Source organism: Oreochromis aureus, linkage group 17, assembly GCF_013358895.1.
Source record: "Oreochromis aureus strain Israel breed Guangdong linkage group 17, ZZ_aureus, whole genome shotgun sequence".
Taxonomy (NCBI): domain Eukaryota; kingdom Metazoa; phylum Chordata; class Actinopteri; order Cichliformes; family Cichlidae; genus Oreochromis; species Oreochromis aureus.
In genome coordinates, this window is record NC_052958.1 from 36,495,274 (window position 1) to 36,514,957 (window position 19,684).

The following is a 19,684-nucleotide window of genomic DNA, read 5'->3' on the forward strand; positions in this document are numbered from 1 at the left end:
GTGGTTGAGAGAGACAGGCTGGAGTCTTGTGTTGAGTGTGTATTGGATGCTGTTGTTGGGGGTTGGGAGGAGTGAGCAGGGTGAATAGAGGAGGTCAGGCCCCATCTTATCTTAATGACCTTGTAGTACCATATCACCCTATTAGAGCACTTTGCTCTCGCACTGCAGGCCTACTTGTTGTTCCTAGAGTATTTAAAAGTAGAATGGGAGGCAGAGCCTTCAGTTTTCAGGCCCCACTTCTATGGAACCAGCTTTCAGTTTGGATTCGGGAGACAGACAGTATCTCTACTTTTAAGATTAGGCTTAAAACATTCCTTTTTGCTAAAGCATATAGTTAGGGCTGGATGAGGTGACCCTGAATCCTCCCCTAGTTATGCTGCAATAGGCATAGGCTGCTGGGGGATTCCCATGATGCATTGAGTTTTTCCTTTTCAGTCACCTTTTTCACTCACTTTGTGTTAATAGACCTCTCTGCATTGAATTGTACTTGTTATTAATCTCTGTCTCTCTTCCACAGCATGTCTTTATCCTGTTTTCCTTCTCTCACCCCAACCGGTTGCAGCAGATGGCCGCCCCTTCCATCCTGGTTCTGCCCGAGGTTCCTTCCTGTTAAAGGGGAGTTTTTCCTTCCCACTGTCGCCAAAGCGCTTGCTCATACAGGTTTGATTGTTGGGTTTTTCTCTGTATGTATTATTGTAGGGTCTACCTTACAATATAAAGCGCCTTGGGGCAACTGTTGTTGTGATTTGGCGCCATGTAAATAAAATTCAATTCAATTCAATTCAATTCAATTGAGAAGTGTGTGTGTGTGTGTGTGTGTGTGTGTGTGTGTGTGTGTGTGTGTGTGTGTGTGCGTGTGTGATTAGTCCCAGCTGTGTTTCCCTCCTGGTCCACAGAGGAAGACAGAGGTCCAAACACTTACAGAGTAGGGTTAGGGGTTGCCACTTCAGCATGCAGTCAGGTTCTATACTCTTGCTGATGACCTACTAATTTTATTCAGAAGTTTTGCAACAGGGACACATGTAAAAGTTGCAGGACACCAGCCCTCGAGTACTGGACTTTGAGACCCCTGCCCTAGATGGTATGTAACTAAATCACACTGGCTTTCTTACTAACGATCATCTATCTGTATTGTTATTACTATTTCTGAGTAAATGTAAGACATGTACATGATTATAGTGAACAAATAATAAAAATAAACACATTTGAGAAATTACAAAATAATAAGGAATAAAATGCTGTAAAGTATACTGGCTGTTGTTTGCAAATGATTTATTGGGACTTAAATAACATGATTTTAGACCTGTTAATTAAACAAACAACATATTGTTATTAACTAATACCCACAAATTCTCACATGCTTATGCCACTAATCATATCATGTTCAGCAGTTTAAACTTCTTAATTTTGTTACTATTACAGCTATATCCTGAAGTTCATTTTATTTTTCTATAAAACTATATTTGTGTGTTCCTTGTGTTTCAAGCCCAGGCAGGTCATTGCGTGACTGGTAGCCTGAGCCATCATACTTCATCAGCAGTGACGTTTCTGTTTGTCTATTTTTTAGTCTTTTCATCAGACACATTTGCACATTGAAATAAAAGCGTGTGATCACACAAATACCAAACTAATTGCACAACAATGAACACCAGAACACAGAGGCCTGCATCACATCCTCCTAACAGGAAGCAGGAAATAAAGTCTGAGGAGAAAATGGAAAATAAGTGAGTTGTTGATAACAAAATGCCAACAACAGATATCATTTGCTTGTAAAATTGCTGTCCTACAGACCTTCCTCCACCTGCTTGGGAGGCTTTACGAGGATCATGTGACACAAACTGTTTGTGCCCAGGCTGGAGGCTTCCCGTCATATGCAACATCCAGCTCCGCCCCACTGTGCTCCATCTCACCACATCCATCACGTCCAAACAAAGTTTCAGGATCAGAATATGGTTTCTCGAGAACTTTGAGAACCCTAACAATCTGCAGGACATGTTGACAATAACCTTTAAATGACCTCTAACTGGAGGTACAATAAGTTCACTCAAAGAAATGAAACAGCTGCTAGACATGCAACAAGGCAGGTGATGACTGAAACATGTTTTTCTCCACCTAGTGACAGACTCAGTTTAACTGACTTGTACTCCAATTAATTCCAACAATAATGCTGAGGTAAACAAGCACTTCAATGAGAAATTCACACTCCTTAAGGACTACATTAAAGCTTCATGAAAAAAAAATGTTGCCTAACCTCAGAGAAGTCTCCTTTTTCTGCAGCTTGAATTGCATTCTGAGCAATATAATTGCGTAAGACCACGCGGGGGTTGATGCCGTTCATCACTTTGAGTCGCTCCTTTATGATAACAGGTAAGTCACTTGTGCTATCACACTCCCGTCCTAAACGCCTCCTGAGATTTAAACACATAAAAAAGCAAGATGGTAGAAAAATGATGGGGGGTAAAACAGAGATTCCTGCTTCATACAATCTAAAACAATGTGTAAATCAGCATAAACGGATAGCTAGGCAGCACTGTGGTGCGGTGTTTCCATGCACTATTCATACGTGGCTTCTTTCCGGTACTTTAGCTTCCTTTCGAACAGCTCATCATGTCCCACATTAAAGCTGCCATCCCTGCAAACCTCGATCCATACCAGTTTGCATACAGGGCAAACAGGTCGACAAAGGATGCCATAATAGCAGCTCTTCACACAGCCCTCACACACCTGGACTGTAGTAACACCTATGTGAGAATGCTGTTTATGGACTTCAGCTCTGCCTTCAATACAGTTCAACCCCACAAACTGGTTAATAAACTAAGCAACTTAGGACTCAGCAGCTCACTGTGCAGCTGGATACTGGACTTCCTGAGCAACAGACCCCAGAACGTAAGAATGGGACGTTTATGTTACCATGTTTATGTTACCTTACGGATTAAATTAAATGTTAAAAATTCTCACGTGTAATATTTCTGTGTAAATATCTCATATTACAAGTGAAACGCATACAGCTTAAAATCCGGTGCGGCCTGTACAAGTACAAAATTGATTTTCTTTCAACAATTAGAGCATGCAGCTTTTAATCAGGTGTGCTCTGTAGTCCGGGATTTACGGTATATATATATATATATATATATATATATATGTATATATCTTTAGCCATCAGAATTGTAGTCTGAAGGCCGACAAATATACCCAACGGATTTACTTTACCAAGTGGATCATCATGACCTTGCTGTATTGGTCCTATTGATCGACCTTTATTGTTATTATTTATTTTATTTTATTTTATTTTCAGTTGTTACAAACGGGACAGACATGTCTGGGGGATAGGAAAGGGAGAAAGAAAGATGAAGGAAAAGAAAAACAGAGGGGAAGAGGGACAGTAAGAAAGGACACTTAAAAAGAAAAAAAAATCTCCCAGATCACCTGTTGAGAGAAAAAAAGAGAGAAAACAAGCAAAAAAAGAGCACAACATAATAAACACAACACCATCGCATTAATCTAGCTAAGTGTAAATAACAGTAAATACTAAATATTGAATGTTGTTTTGCAGCATACAGGACCGACAGCGCACAATGTGCTTTGAGGTAGCAGCCAAGAAAGGTGTAGTTTGTGTCTATGAACAGTGCACACCCGTGTGCACACCTGTGTGGATGAGCGCGCTTGTATTCAAAAGGTTTCTCCATGTAATGATCTGCTAGAGGGTGTAGGGAGACATAGTCCCGTCCCCCAGGGCATGAAGCAGGCATGGAGGAGATCCAGCCGGTACATACCTGAGCGGCCAGCCCCGGACACCAAGAACCACCAACGCACCGACGCCTGAGGGCATCAGCCACCAGCAGGGAGTGTGGTGAGGGGAGATAGGCCTCCGTACTTTGGAGGGCCTGAGATGTTCTCAAAGAAGTGGAGTCTGAGACCCGACCTGACATATAGACACAGACAAACAGGCACACACAGACACAAACGTGCATTCCCACCCTCATGCACACATATACAAACACTCGGCACTCACCCAACGTAAAGACAGACACAAATACACATTGCACACACAATCACACTCCCCAAACATACTCTATACCTCAGGTCCAGGTACCCTCTCCCCCAGAGGGGGAAACCGCACCCAGGAGACCCAGGAGGTGTTACGCTTTCCCCTGGGGTGGAGGCAAGCAGACCGACCCCAGCTCCGCAGCAGGGAGGCCCCACATCCCAGACCCCAATCGGACGGCTAACACCTCCTCCCAGCCCCTCTGCCCCAAAGGATAACAGAGAACGGGGGTGTGTGAAGATGTGTGCTGCCCACTATATAAAATGAATGTGATGTCCCTTATGTAGAGCAGCTGTGCCCAACCCCCGGGCCACGGACCGGTACTGGTCTGTGAGTCGTTTGGTACCGGGCCGCAAAAGTTGAGGCTCAGGTGTGAAATTCATGGTTTTTAGCGTTTTTTTTAATCGTTTTTATTGTTAACTCGGTTTCCCTGGGTCTTTTCCTGTGTGTTATGAATAAATCTTCTTTTTTTTTTGGTTTTATACTGGTTTTATTTTGTTGTATTTATCCGCTACACCTTAAAGGCCAGTCCGTGAAAATATTGTTGGACATAAACCGGTCCATGGTGTAAAAAAGTTTGGGGACCGCTGATGTAGAGTACAACAATTACTCTTTTGTTTTGCATCTTCTTTTCAATTTTTCTGGCAAACATTCATCAGCAATGCTATTCCAACAAATCAGAGTGCAACACAACCAATCACAAGTACCCTCAGTGCTCTTGCAGATTGCAGGATCTAGGGACCAAATCAGCTTTTCAATTAATGTGCTGCACCAGCCGCTTTTGTAGAAGCCATAAAAAAAAAATTCTGGCTTTCTTTTCATACCTGTATTGACCAATCCAGTAGATCCAGTCATCACGTTGCTTCCTTTTAAGGTCATCTTGGTTGGTCTCGACGAGCTCCTTGAGTCGGCCCAATAATTCAAGCTGTTGGGTCATACCTGGGCTGTCTGCCACCATCCCAAACATGAGTGGACTGGTTTGTGCCAGAGACAGGATCATTGCCAGTTCACTAAAAAGAGACATGGTTATGTTTAAAGTTCATTTTAAGTCCACCTCTAGTGCTTCTTGGTTTTTCCATATATACATATCAGAGTCTTCCACAATATACCCATTTAAAATACCACAAAGCTTAAATTTAACTTACATATTATCCTGGTAAGATTGGCTCCCAAATTGCTAGCATATAAAAAGAAAAACAGATGTAACGATTTGAAACTACAGTGGTAAGCAAGGATTCGAGTAACATTGGGAGTATATGGTGGGCCATTGGCAGACCTTATATACATGTTCTGGTTGTTCTATGAAAAGAACATCAGCCACCATACACCCCCTCACCAATCTTCCATTGTTGGCTTGTTAGCCACCTTTAACTCCTCAATAGAGGCACACTGCTCTAGGATGAGGTCCACCACTGAGCCCACAGTGGCTCTCTCACTATCGCCCTCTTCAGGCCAGGGGACACGACTCAGCAAGCGGAAGGTGTTTGTGAAATCGGCACCTGGAAGGCATAATACCAAAGCACAATGGTGACAGAGTGAGAGGGAGAGGATATATAGGTGGTTTAATGGTTAGGCTTCCAAGAATCCTTTTTTTTTTTTTACCTGTGTTGTGCATGACACGCAACAGATCTGATACAAGCTCTCGGTCCTCTGCCTCTTCTATTCTTACAAGGCCCAGCTTTTTCCTCATGATAGATAGGTAGAACGCCTCATACGTGGGCATGAATTCATCCAGGACGGCTCCTGCCTCTGCTGGATCAAGCTCAGAACCCAGCGCCTCAGCTAGGCAAGCCAGGTTCCAGCGGCACACAGATGGCTGTGCTTGGTACGAGTAGCGCCTCTTTTTGTCTGAGGCATTGCTTACAAAGTCTGGATCAAATCTGACACACAGAAAGACGGTCATCATGTATCATATAATACAAGCACAGAATGTAATTTTCAGTTACTATGTCTCCAAACACTGCATAGTTAGACCGTAAGGCTTCTACTTCCCGCTGCATACCTCTCCATGAAGCCAAAGGGGCCATAGTCCAGGGTAAGACCCAGGATGCTCATGTTGTCTGTGTTAAGGACACCATGGCAAAAGCCAACACACTGCCACTGGGCCACTAGCCTAGCAGTTCGCGTCATCACCTGAAAATAAACAAGTAGAAACTGAAAATCGACACACCAGCATGGAATGAACCAACCTAAACAGAGAGTAAAACATGTGACATTTTTGTTAGTCACCTCTCTGAAAAAAGCCAAATTCCTGTCTTTCCGGATGCTGTGAGCCTGCTGAATTTGAGGATAAAAAGTGTCACCAATATAATCCAGCAGCTGAGCACGGATATCATCCCGCCCGGCACTAGGGCCCTGCAGACCTGAGAATTCATCTCGGCCCAGAAAGATCTCAAAAGAGCCAAACCTTCAAAAAAGAAAAAAAAAAAAGAGAAAGAGCCATAATAGCAACTGTTTTTTAAAAACACCATTATTACTTATATTTTTCTCTTTATACTGCTTCCTGTGTGGCAACCTGATGAATGTAGGAGCGACACGAAGGACAACTGAGCAGCGCTCAAGAATGCGTTGGCCATTGTTGAGTGGATCTCTGCTGACATAAAGGTCAGAGGTGACAAGGGATGCTGCACGAGTGCTGGGTATCCCTAAGGCAGCCATGGCCTCGCTGCAAAGGAACTCTGATGCTGGAGCGCAGCACCTTCCTGCCATCGCCGTCTCTGAGAAAATCCAAATATATATGTCAGATTATTCAGCTCTCAGTAACTGTCAAGTGACCAAGCTATTTTAGCAACTCAAACAGGGTGAGATAATTTATGATCAATTACAATCAAGTTATAATACTAGCACAATTCTTATAATCTGAGAGGGGTTTTCCCCTTAACTTCAGCTGCATCCAATGGTCCTTAAAGCAGATTTTTTTTTAGCTAACTTCATCCACTGGGAAGCCATGGGAAAAAAATTTGCTTGAAATGTGCTTAGGAAAGATTGATCCTTTCGTTATTTATTTACTGATTTATTTTTAATTTGAAAAAAACCTTTTCAAAAGCTCTTTACCCCCACGTCAGTGTGAAAATAATAATAAATAATGGATTGCAAGACTGCTGAATTATAGCTACTTTCTTTCTTTTAGTTGACAGTCAGATGTTTGCTGTGCATATAACGCTTTTGGAATAGTATGATATTTTGGACCTCTGTTAGAGGAAACTTTCTCTGCTTAACCTCCTTAACTTTTAATTGAACACCCCTACACTAATCAAATAAGCTGGAGAGGCTGGATGCGTTTATTTGTACCAGGCACACAGCTATTGAGCAGCGTTTAATGTGTGCCAGGCAGTTAATCTCTTAAGCAGCTCTGCCCGAGTGAAGGCTTTCATGTGAGCTATACTAATGTTTGCTATGTCACTTACTGAAGTGACCTTCTTTATCATTTAGCAAGAGGAAAAACTGTCCCGGATGTATAAATATCAACTTTGTCCATGAGATGAGTCTGTATAATGTTTGAAAACAGATTATTCACGTGTTCATTAACCTCTTAAGACCTGAACTCTTGTAGAGCAAAATTTAGTATTTTGGTCTAGACAACCCAAAATGTGATGTCCATATATGTGGACACCAGGTCCTAGGAGCTTAAGGGAAGCAAACAATACCTGGAGTAAGGTGTGACTCCTGCGCCTTTCACCTGAATCTCCCATCTCCCGTGTGCACAAGACTCCACTTCCCCGAGATACATCACAGCCCCATCTCCGAGCTGACCCGCAAACAGCCCGAACTGGTGCCCGCTGTAGCAGTGCGCTGCTGGCTCGGAGCCCGGCAACAGCCTGGAGCCGCTCAAATACTCCGGACCCAGAGGATCGCTGAGCACCTCCTGCGCACTCAGGCCCAATAGAGAGAGTGCTGTCTGGGATAGTGCCACAAAAACAGGTCGGACCAGCGGTTGGAGAGCCCGAATTCGGGAGAAACAAGCCTCTGGCACCATCCGAGACCCGGGTTGTTCCGAGTCATCTATTGGTAGTTTTTTCAGTACGGTGTTTTTGAAAGGTAAGCGCCCCAGAACAGATGGAAGACGCTCAGCAGACTCCATGAATACGTTGTGCGGCTTAATATGAGCCAGTCATTCATAATCACAGCTGGGACTTTGTAATGTCAACGAGTGTGAAATAGGCCCAAGGATTCCGTTCTATGAGGTCTAAATTATGTGTATGAAAATATTAAGTTTATAAATATAATAATTTGTCATCAGTGCTATTTCGAAAAAAGGAGTGGGGGGCAAAATAAGTTTATTTGGGGGAACATAAGACGTGATACAAAGAATCTCCGGCAGATGGCGGTAAAAAAAAGACGAAGAATGTAACGTAACGTAAAAAAAACTACATAAAGAAGAAGAAGCCCTTAGCAACAAAAATGTAACATGTATCGTGTAAATATGTGTGTTTTTAATATTCATACGTTTTTCCTCTACCAGCTCGCTTAATTTAGAAAAGAGCTTCCAGTTGGATAACGACTGCGTTCAGAGCTGTGTCTTCCTCTGGCTGTGTGGGTAGTTGTCAGGCTAACAGCTAACAGCAGCTACTCAAACTTTTCAGCACCGACCCGAGAAGAAGATGGATTCAGGGGTTTTAATGGCCACCTCCAGAGGTCGGTTTGTGGAGGAACACTTAACACACTAAAACACATTTCCTAAACAATTAGGAGCAGGTCACAATTGGGTTAACGCAGACATTTAGGGATTCGTTCCTGGCAAAATTAGCTTAAGTATACAACATACCTTGGAAATTAGCTCTGTATGCTAGCTTATTGTCTTATTCCTGAGTGCTAAGGTTACTTTGACAAATAATTTTACACGCATGTCTTATGACCGTGAATGCTGAATGTACAGACTAGGTAGCAAACATGGGAAAAATGAAGGTAACGGAGTTTGAGAAACATTGTTGTTGTTGAACATTCACTTGGAGGTTGCATTCAAAAACAAAAAGCTCCAGTAGCTAATGAACGAAAACGCTTTTGCTCACTGTGAACTACAGAATATTATTATCTAACACCATATTTGTTTTATTGATTATACAGGGGTTTTTTTTAATTATTATTCAATATAAAAAAAATCGCATAATGTGTCGGAAGTAACTGTAAATGGTAACTTAAGGTTTACATCCGAAAATCATATATATTTTAGTGTAATGTAATCATTAACATCACAAGCTAATGTGATTTTCCGATATGGTGTCTATATACAATTTTTGTCCCATTTTCAATTAAATGTAAGATGTAAATTATTTGCATACATGATTACATTTCATTGTTATTAATTACATTTTACAGGGCATGCAACCTTTTTTTGAAACTGGATTGTCTGAAATGATGGGCTTTTGGTTAAGCATAAGTGGAAGTACAGCTTTCAGTGGTTTCTTTTTCTTTACAGGTGACTCATTACCGCTGGCATCACTGCGCCTTCTGGTATCTCCTTTGCAGCTTATGACAGCATCAATGTGGCAGGTGCTAAAGAAACAGGACGTGATGAACTACTGGAAGGTGGCAGAGTTTGTCTCATTGGTGGTGGATATGGTCCCTGAGCTGCTAATGTGCAAACACAGGACTCAACTGAACCTAGGGTTAAGAGTTAGAGTGAGTACTAACGCGAGTTTTTTGTTGGTTTTGTTGTTTTTTTTTAAATAAGGCTTTAGGCTCATCACCCTCATGGATGCAGATAAACTACATGACTAGTGAACTGTGCTGTGAACAAAGGGCTTTTCTACTTTTTTTTCTTTCCCTCAACAGTATATTCTTGAATTGTGTCGAAATGAAGACCTTGTGAAACCGGAGTTTATCATGCCTTACTTGGACAAGGTTAAATCGCCACACGCCACCCTGGTAGATGTGAGTGTTTATAACACAGATAAAGTTTTCATATTCAGCACACCTGTGTTTGACCCTTAATCTGCTTAGTCATGGCTTTATGAGAAACATAATTTTTATACATGTGTTGCAGATAGAAGCCTCAAAAGAGGAAGATGTTATAGTTACCTTTCTTGAGTTGATTCAGACTCTCCTCAAAGACCCTGAAGAGAGACAAGACTTTTTCACGGTGAGGCAGCATAATTTACAACCCATTAAACCAAATGCACCCAATCGTGTTATTTGTAGTGACAGTAAGCTTCATATGAAGCAGATTTCTGTTGTCATTATTGTTATTAAGCTACAATACACCATGTTCTTTATTGTTTACTGTAATTAAGAATGCATGAATAAAAATGCCATAAAAGATAATAATGATGACAAAAACAAGATATCCAAAATGTATTATTTTTAGGGGTTAAAATGTTAAAATAATATATTACACTGCTGCAAGGCCTGGGTGTGGTTTTTATTTAGGTTCCAGTAACACTGTTTTTATCACAGAAAGTCTTTCCTGCAGAGTTTGGACCTCAGTATGACCGTGATCTGCAGACGCTGTTTTGGGAGTTCTACTGTCGACTGGCTCAACTGCTGCCTGTTCCTGACGTTGAGCAGGTGAGAGGTGTTGTACTGATAAATACAGTGTGACACTTAACTCCTTTTACCCAAGAAGATACAATTAATATGAACTAATATTGGAAAAACATGAAGAGTTAAATGCATAATAGTGTTAACTGCTGTAGCTATCATAGCAGAGTGTTTCTGAAAGGAAAAGAACTATATAAAAGTGTGTGCACATTAAGACCATCTGTAATATTAAAATTTAGTCTATTTGAAGCACGGAAGGATAGCCAGCAAAAATGGCAACTTTGTATGATGACAGACTTGTAATGAGCATGATTTGTCCATGTACAGTGAATTAACTAATTTCATTTGTTTTTATGTGGGTTTTCCTTTAATTTCAGATTTTTAAAGATTTTTAAAAAAATATTTTTAATATAAAATAACAATAAAAAGGTTATGTACATAAAATCCAAACAACAAAACTGGTTGAAAACCTACAACTTTCTGTCCATGTAGCATTTATTCCAGTAGTCTTTGCTCATGCTCATGCTCATCAGTTCACAAAATGTGTTTTTTGTCTAACTCTTAAAGGTAAATGCATAAGAGATCCTTGTATCCTTCTATTTGTCTAAATTGGTGTCTTTGTTTAGCTCTCCACTGCTCACTGTGTCAGCATACTTTACTCTGAGCACTCAGTTTTAGTAAAGTGTCAAGCCCAATGACACAAGAAATTACTGCTAATAAATTATATGTTAAATGAATGTTAAAAATGTATTTTTATTAAAATTATATTATTATAATATATAATTATGAATAATAATAATAATAATAATAATAATGATACTAGTAGTATTAGTATTATTAAAATGCTTCTGCATTCTTAGTCCTAAACCAGTGATGAATCTTACACCTGTTGTAATTTTAGGAACCTGTATGGGTCTGTATTATAGATGTGTAGAAAACTGCAAAAGGTCGAGTCAACATGTAACAAATTAATGCACTTAAATGAAAGCTGTGACCTAATATTTTAAAACCTACTTATTGCAGTGTCACCTGTTATGACATATGGAAAAAGATAAAGTTTGTGATTAATACATACTAAATTATGTCACTGCTATTAATGCCATGTGCATTAGTAACACTGTTTAGGAACTGGTAACTGTCTGCACTTCTGAGGACTTGAGCCTTTTCATTAATAATGCCTGAACTACAGTAAAGGCACATTTTACTTGATAATACCAATGGTTCAGGTCGTTTTTAAGCTATTTTTGAAGTTCAAACCTGTGTTTAGGTAATTAATTCAAGTATACTGCATATTTATTACCTTTGCCACAGACTGTGTCCTGGCTCAGAGCTGAATCCTCTGCATTGGAGGATTGTGTTCATGCAGTCTGTGAACCTGCAGATCTGAAAAATCTGCTCCAACACCACAAAAACCTCGCATATTTAGAGCAATATGGTTAGTCACTTCCTGCAATCGCATCAATTGTATTTTCCTTTTTTGTGCAAACCTGTGGAAGTAACTGATGAATCTACCTCATTCTGTTTGTGCAGTTCCACCTTCAAGTATGGGCGACAACATCGTTTCCTCACTCTCTGCAGTCCTCCCCAGCAGAGGATCAAAATGTATAGAACAGGCCAACAAGTCAGATCCACCACAGGGTACCAGTGAAGACGCACACACTGTGACATTTGTGGATCACATTGCAGTTGAAATAATCACAGTGACTGATTATGCAGAGGTTGAATTGGGTCCAAACACTGATACTGAAGTGCTGATGGGAGAACACTGCTTTGAAGGAAGAGGTGCTAATGCAGTGGCTGAAGATTCATTGGTCACACTTGCTGAAGAGAGAGCCAAGGAAGAGGGGTCAGGTGAAGCAGATGAGAAAGAAAGACAAGAAAAATCAAACACCCATTCAGAAGTGAACATGGTTGACTCGGCATCCCCTCAGCCTGTAATGCCTGCGGGGCCGCATGACTGCCCCGACTGCGAAAAGAAATTCAAGTTTGCGTCTTCACTAATTGCCCACAGAGTCATCCACACCGGGGAGCGCCCTCACCGTTGCAGGGACTGTGGCCGCTGCTTCTCCTTCAGGCAGTCCCTCGACAGACACCGGCACACACACAAAACTGGGCGCAAGTACAACTGCCTCATCTGCGGAAAGACCTTCAACTCCCTGTCAGCACGCACTGAGCACAAGCAAACGCACATGAAAGACTGCATTTACACCTGCCAGCAATGCAACAAGACATTTAACTGGGAGCTGTCGCTTGCGAGGCATCTAAAAACTCACACCGATGGGCAGACTGCAAACGTGCTTGCAGACCGCTGCAAAGATGGGAAAGACTTTGCGATGGCTGAGGCCAACATCAGTGAGGCTAATGTTGAACTCTCTGAACTGCACTGCCAGGTGCAGGCAGATGATCACTGCAGCCCAGAGGGTGAGCAACATAAGAGCAGAGAGCCTCAGGGTCTCATCTCTGAACCTGACAATGATGTCATTACTCCAGTCAAGGTCCGCACAAGCGGGCGCAAACGCAAACCAACCATGAAGATCCAGCTGATAAATTTACAGAAGCAAATGATGACTAAAAGCAGAAAAGAGATCACGAGTGCAAAGCCTCCTCCACTGAAGCCTTGGCCTTTAAGCTGGTAAAAACTTGTTTTTGATGGGTCATGTTTTAGATATGGTTAAGCTATTTTCTGATTCCGTTGTGATGGCATGGTGCAAAATTTGCAGGTTTGCATCTCAGCATGCTCTCTGAAACATAACATCCTGTTTTGCTTACACTTTTTATTACAAGTTTAGTTGTACATATGATTGAGTATAAAAATAATGGGAAAGAGGCTGATTAAAATCATTTTTGATTAATGTCCCTTTTCTCTTTTATGTTACAGTGCAGAACACTCATATGGGTCACCTGTGGTCTCGTCGAAGGATGCTAATGAAAGTAAGTGTTATTTAGCATTTTGAAGTTACTGAATCTTTGTACCATTAATACAAAATCACAGAGAGAACAATTCATAAATAAGATTGAATAGAAAGTTGATTTATAACACAAAATAATATTATAAATGTCAAAGTATTGATAGATGTAGAAATTACAACTTTATTAATATAGCACCTTTTTAAAAATGCAAGCACACTAATAAAGGAATAAAAAATCCATTAAGAAATTGAAATAGTAAAAAAGGGATCATAAAAAAACATCACATAAACGCAAATCTACAAGGGCGTGCATGAGAAGTGATCAAGGAGGTCACTGATTCCATCAGGATTGGCTCATTGGGCAGGTGATTTCATGGCAGAGGGGATCTGACAGCAAAAGCAAGGTCATCTTAATCCTCAACTGTGGAACAACCACTTCACCTTGTCCTGGTCAATATTCCTGCTTTGTATAGAGTTATCAGTACAGTCTTAAATGAATTTAAAAAAAAATGTACATGAAGCTAGGATTGATGCCATCTGCTGAAGCCAATGTGAAGTCAGGCTACCACATTCTGAACTACTTGGAAACAGGAGAGTTTACTTTTTTTAATGCTAGAAAAAATTTTGAATTACTTTGAATTCCAAATACAATACAAGGGGAAAAGCTCCACCTGAGCCCCCTCAAAGTCAACTTTTTTTTGTATAATATAAGTATTATATTATGACATATGGCCTGGTAAATGGCCTGCATTTGTATAGCGCTTTACTTAGTCCCTAAGGACCCCAAAGCGCTTTACACTACATTCAGTCATTCACCCATTCATTCACACACTGATGATGGCAGCTACATTGTAGCCACAGCTGCCCTGGGGCGCACTGACAGAGGCGAGGCTGCCGGACACCGGTGCCACCGGGCCCTCTGACCACCACCAGTAGGCAAACATGGGGTTAGTATCTTGCCCAAGGATATTTGGCATGCAGCCAGGAGGCAGCCTGGGATCGAACCACCGACCTTCTGATTAGTGGCTGACCTGCTCTGCCACCTGTGCTACAGCCATCCGTAGCTCAGGGGTGGCTCTAATGAAGCTTCATTAGAGCCACTCCTCAATGTGCTTTATATAACTGTCAAATGGCATTTAGGGTCACAGGCTAGGCTTATCTGTGGCCTCTTATAGTGAATAGCAGTGAAAAAAGATATTTGGAAGCCTGAAGTACCTTATTAAACAACAAAAAATGTAAAGGCATGTAACTGTTAAAACACAAAAGTTATAACAATTTATCCAACATTGATTTTGTTTTATTTTTAGTACGGTTTTTTCCTCTCATTTATGATAATTTTGTCAGGTTCTGCAGCAGACTGCTCATCGGCTGCTTTCTCCTGTCCCGAGTGCTCCTTCCATCACTCAGAACAAGCACAGGTTCAGCAGCACATCTATGACGTTCACTCCGTTGAGATCACTGAGGACAAGTCAGTTCTTCAGGCACTCACAGATGAAGAGGGAAATTTTAGTTGTGCAGACTGCGAGAAAAGCTTCAGGTTCCTTTCCTTACTAAAAGCCCATCAGCGCATCCACACAAGTGAGCAGCCCTTCTCATGCTCCCAGTGCGGGCGCCATTTCTCTTTCAAACAGTCGCTGGAGAGGCACAAGCAGACACATACCTTGGGACGCCAGTACGAGTGTGTGATCTGCAGGGAGGTCTTCAAGTCCCTGGCTGCTCAGAAAGAGCACAAGAGCACCCACATGGAAAATGGGGAGTACCTGTGTTCAGAGTGTGGGCGCGCGTTCACCTGGAAGTCAGCACTGGTGAGGCACCTAAAGACCCACAGCGTGGATGCTGACAAGTCAGAGGATTCTTACAAATGTCCTCGCTGTGATTTGAGTTTCAGCTGTGCCAGCTACCTCAACAGGCATCTCCAGACTCACCAGGAGGAACGAGTCCATACCTGCAACTGTGGAAAGAGCTTTGCCTACCGAGCAGCTCTTACTGCACACCAGCGTATTCATCAGAAAGAGCGGCCTCACACGTGCACACAGTGTGGCAAGGGCTTCCTCTACAAGGGAGGTCTTCTGAGCCACATGAAGATCCACTCCGAGGAAATGCCATTCATGTGTTCTTTCTGTGGCAAGAGCTTCAAGAGAGAACGCAACATGAAGAAACACGAGCGCTGCCACACCAGAGAAAACGTTTTCAGCTGCTCACAGTGTGACAAGAGTTTTGTGTACAAGGCAACACTTGTCAGACACGAGCTGACACATTCAGGTGAGAGGCCGTACCTCTGCTCCGATTGTGGGAAGGGTTTCTTCTCCCACGCCGAGCTTTTGAAGCACGAACGATTCCATACAGGCCACAAGCCCTTTCAGTGTCCCCACTGTGGCAAGAAGTTCACTCAGTCTTGCTACCTTACCATCCATCTGCGTTACCACACCGGAGTCCGACCATACACCTGCAACGAGTGTGACAAGAGCTTCCTGAGTGCCAACCGCCTGAAAAGACACCAGCGAACACATTCAGGGGAGAAACCTTATGTCTGCGGAGAATGTGGGAAGGGTTTCAGGCAGTCTTATAATCTGAAAATGCATCAGAGGACACATGTCATGAAGTTACCATAGAAAGGATTTTCATTATATTGACTGCATTTGAATTGTGTTGCAGGTAAAGCACACTGACTAGAAGTTTGTGTTTGCCATCTTGGCTTGAATAATTCAAATAATAAAAGTAACAAGGTACTATAGAAATTCAGTCTTTTATTGGTAAGTGTGGCAACAGAAACTTTAACAATGGTTTGGGAAAAAAGTTTACAACAAGACACATTATTTTCTTTTAACAGCAGTTGATTCATTTTAAACAGTAACAAATATCTGGCAGTTCCTGAAAATTAGCTTACACATTTTGAATATTTAGTGTTGCATCTGTTATAAAATTGTCAAAAGAAATTTGGATCTCATTTAGGGACAGAATTCAGTTACAGGAAGGAAGGGCATTTTATGTAGAGAGGGGGGGGAAAAAGTACAAGAAAGTATGTCCTTAACTGCTAAGCTGAAACACTGATTTTACTATGAGTGAGTTTTAGCAGTACATAGAGAAGATGCCTCAGAGTGACCAGAGTATACAGGTTGAAACAGACGTATAAGCAGACTGAAGGTTGTGCAAAGCCTTTTGACCTCAGAGTGAGCTTACACAGCTATGTGCAGAGTGATAGGGCAGTGGTCGCTCCCCATCGCCTTGTTGCGGATCTTGCTGTCGCACAAGCCCGGCAGCAGAGAGGACGACAGCACAAAGTAGTCGAGCCTCCAACCCACGTTCTTTGAGCGGGCGTTCATCATGTAGGTCCAGAAGGTGTAGGCGTTGGTCTGCTCGGGGTACAGCTCGCGGAAGCTATCGACAAAACCTGCCGCCAGGAGCTGGCTGAAGCCTTCGCGCTCCTCGGGGGTGAAGCCAGCATTTTTCTTGTTCCCCTTGGGATTCTTCAGATCGATCTCCTGGTGAGCAACGTTGAGATCTCCGCACAGCACCAGGGGCTTCTGCATGTCCAGCTCACTCAGGTATGCACGGAAGTCCACGTCCCAGGTTTTGCGGTAATCGAGGCGAACGAGGCCTCTGCTAGCGTTTGGCACATAGGCCGTCACCAGGTAGAAGCTGGGAAACTCGGCAGTGATGACACGGCCCTCCTTATCGTGCTCTTCTTTGCCTAGAACATTAGTCAAAATGAAATCAGTTGCTTCACCAGTACTTAAACTGTTTGTATAGGTTTAATGTGTTGGTAAAGCATACCAAAAATGTCTGTTGGTTTCATCTAAAGTTTTATGCTGATAAGGCAAAAACATCAGTTTTTCAAGAGCAGGAATCTGGTAATCACACACAATGTGCTCATTATGGGAGAACCTTCTAAACTACCAATGGGGCTTCATGCTAAACAGTCCCTATTTGCGGTTATCCACTAATAATTTCAAAGAATAATTTACTTCAAACATAGAAGATTTCACATGTTTAAAATGTTGCTGTACATGTTTTTTTGCCATTTCTGGGCATCATAAATAACTAAGCAGAACACAAAGTTCACCCTTACCAATTCCATAGGTCACTTTGATGGGTTCAGTCTTGCAGAGCATAGCCACCCCACTGTAACCCTCCTTGTCACCTGATGCAGCCCAGTACTTGTGAGGGTACTCGGGCATTGAGGTGATTTCAGCAGGGAGGGCTTTCTCTGCACACTTTGTCTCCTGTAGGCATAAAATGTCTGGATCCTCCTCTCGCACCCACTGGGAAAAGACAAATGTGCTTGTTAGGATCAATCAGTCTCAAAACTAGCTAATTAATGTTTCTCCAGACAGCAAACTCACATCCAGGCCCTTCTTTTTAACCCAGGCCCTCAGCCCATCCACATTCCATGACGTGATCTTCATGTTTGCGTTGCGTCCATCTTTGCTGGTCGTTTTGTCAGGAGGGTCATCATACAGTATCGGACCCTCTGGTTCCTTGGCTGCCTTTGCTTTCTTTGAAGGAGCTGTGAAATGAAAGACAAATAACACAGGGTTGGATAATAGATGATGTTGGAAACTCTATAGTAAAGGAAAAGTGCATTTCAGTTCATCAGGGCATGCTGGTAGTACCAGAGGCTGTGTCATTTTCTCCTTCCGCAGCTGCCTCTTCTGCCTTCTTGCCCCTCTTCATACCTGAACTCACTCTGACGGCAAGCACACCTCGCAGACACACAACACGCACACACAACACCACACGCGCCGCTGAAAAACAAAACAATTACAATTTAAGTAATGCATCTATTCAGTGCACAAAGGTCAAATGCTGCACCAGTATGCAGGACACACAGGAAGGAATCTCATACATAATGGAAAACCAAATCTCAACATTGAGGATTTGTTACGTTTCCACTTTTATGTCTTTGTGTACACGTAATCAGCATTTTAAAATGTTACCCACAGCAGTCTGAAACAATCATATTGTGTTCTGGAAAATTGCGACCAGCTCTTTTCTGAATCAAGACAAATTCAGAAAATCAGTGCAAGTTCAAGTTTTAATTCATTCATATCATATAAATTAAAATTCAATTCATTTAGCAGAGCATTTATATAAGTAGTTTGGCTGAATACAGATCTGTAAACACGATTAAGGCCAACATGGTCAAAACTAGAAACGGAAATTAAAGGAAAAAAAACAGAAGAAAAATGGAAAAGGTTTCAACACTGTAAAGGTAGCAGGTACACCAGAGATGTTTTGAAGAAATTTCACCAGTACGATCAGCAGTTGCTGACTTATATGTATATTCACAGATGCTCAAGGTTACATTCAAAACCTTGCGGAGTGGCTTAACTACATCTGAAATGTATTATTAATAAAAGTAACTAATACTGGACAGATGATGCTGATATCAATGTTTATGTTTGACAGTTAACAATTTGGATAAAATTAAGTCCTTTTATCACATAAACATACATAAAACAAAAATAACCGAACATAAACATAGTGCACAGGATCAATAAATACGTACAGTAAGTAAATATCGGCCAATTCATCATTCTGATGCTAGTTTTTCTAGTTCTCTCTGTCTGTATGCCGAGAATTAGACTTACAATGGCCGACTTCAATGTGACTATTTACATCCTAATCACATTTTCTGACAAAGCGGAAGCGAGATGAGCTTTTGTTTCAGTTCAAGTCTCTGGTTGAGTGCTTTAAATTCAATACATTGTAGAATTGGCGACCAGCTGATGTAAAATTAATGCATTCATATAATTTAACAGCAACAGAATGAGCTATTAGGAAGTTTGCCATGTTAAACAACAAGTTTAGCTAACAGCAGCTACCGCTAGCTTTTCCTCTCTGACAAAGAAAGCAGGCGGCCTACGCCGAGAATGAATGGAGAATAAGCAGACAGCTAACAAGCCTCCCTCCGAGCTTATCTGATTATCAACGAATGCAAATGCGCTGAAAAATAATTAGCGTCTTCATTTCAAACACGTTTCATGGAAAAGACATGCAAATAACCTTACTTGCACTTTCACAACAGGATGTAAAGCCCAGACAACTGCTGCTTCCCAGGCACTCCCCCCCCCAAACACACGCGCCACAGCACAGCTAAGACTTCTGTCCACGTGCTTTGCTGAACTACTGACTGTCTAAATACATGCCTGAAAATTACCGAGAAAAATTCAATATTTGTATGTCTTCTTGAAAAATAAATACGTACTTGCTGCTATAAGTTACACAATGTATTACCGTGACATGTTAGTTA

At 41.8% G+C, this 19,684-nt stretch overlaps 3 protein-coding genes across 3 annotated transcripts; 1 reads left to right on the top strand and 2 right to left on the bottom strand.

Moving 5' to 3' along the window:
- Nucleotides 1-1,355: 1,355 nt before the first annotated feature.
- selenoo2 (selenoprotein O2) lies at nt 1,356-8,126 on the bottom strand. The gene is given in 11 exon segments (XM_039600810.1): nt 1,356-1,702; nt 1,792-1,983; nt 2,252-2,408; nt 4,870-5,055; nt 5,382-5,544; nt 5,648-5,925; nt 6,048-6,178; nt 6,275-6,452; nt 6,561-6,725; nt 6,727-6,762; nt 7,693-8,126. Coding segments are annotated over 10 exon segments (1,896 nt in total). The 3' UTR covers nt 1,356-1,702; nt 1,792-1,815.
- A 243-nt stretch (nt 8,127-8,369) lies between these two features.
- On the top strand, nt 8,370-16,518 carry LOC116323452 (zinc finger protein 11-like). The gene is made up of 9 exons (XM_031743787.2): nt 8,370-8,680; nt 9,462-9,664; nt 9,818-9,916; nt 10,029-10,124; nt 10,439-10,549; nt 11,834-11,957; nt 12,053-13,154; nt 13,401-13,453; nt 14,776-16,518. Exons 1-9 carry the CDS (start codon nt 8,647-8,649, stop codon nt 16,041-16,043), a joined length of 3,090 nt encoding a protein of 1,029 aa, XP_031599647.1. The 5' UTR covers nt 8,370-8,646; the 3' UTR covers nt 16,044-16,518.
- On the bottom strand, nt 16,162-19,588 carry apex1 (APEX nuclease (multifunctional DNA repair enzyme) 1). The gene is made up of 5 exons (XM_031743788.2): nt 19,443-19,588; nt 18,045-18,176; nt 17,775-17,938; nt 17,501-17,693; nt 16,162-17,122 (listed from the first exon to the last, which is right to left on the bottom strand). Exons 2-5 carry the CDS (start codon nt 18,103-18,105, stop codon nt 16,608-16,610), a joined length of 933 nt encoding a protein of 310 aa, XP_031599648.1. The 5' UTR covers nt 18,106-18,176; nt 19,443-19,588; the 3' UTR covers nt 16,162-16,607.
- Nucleotides 19,589-19,684: the final 96 nt, after the last annotated feature.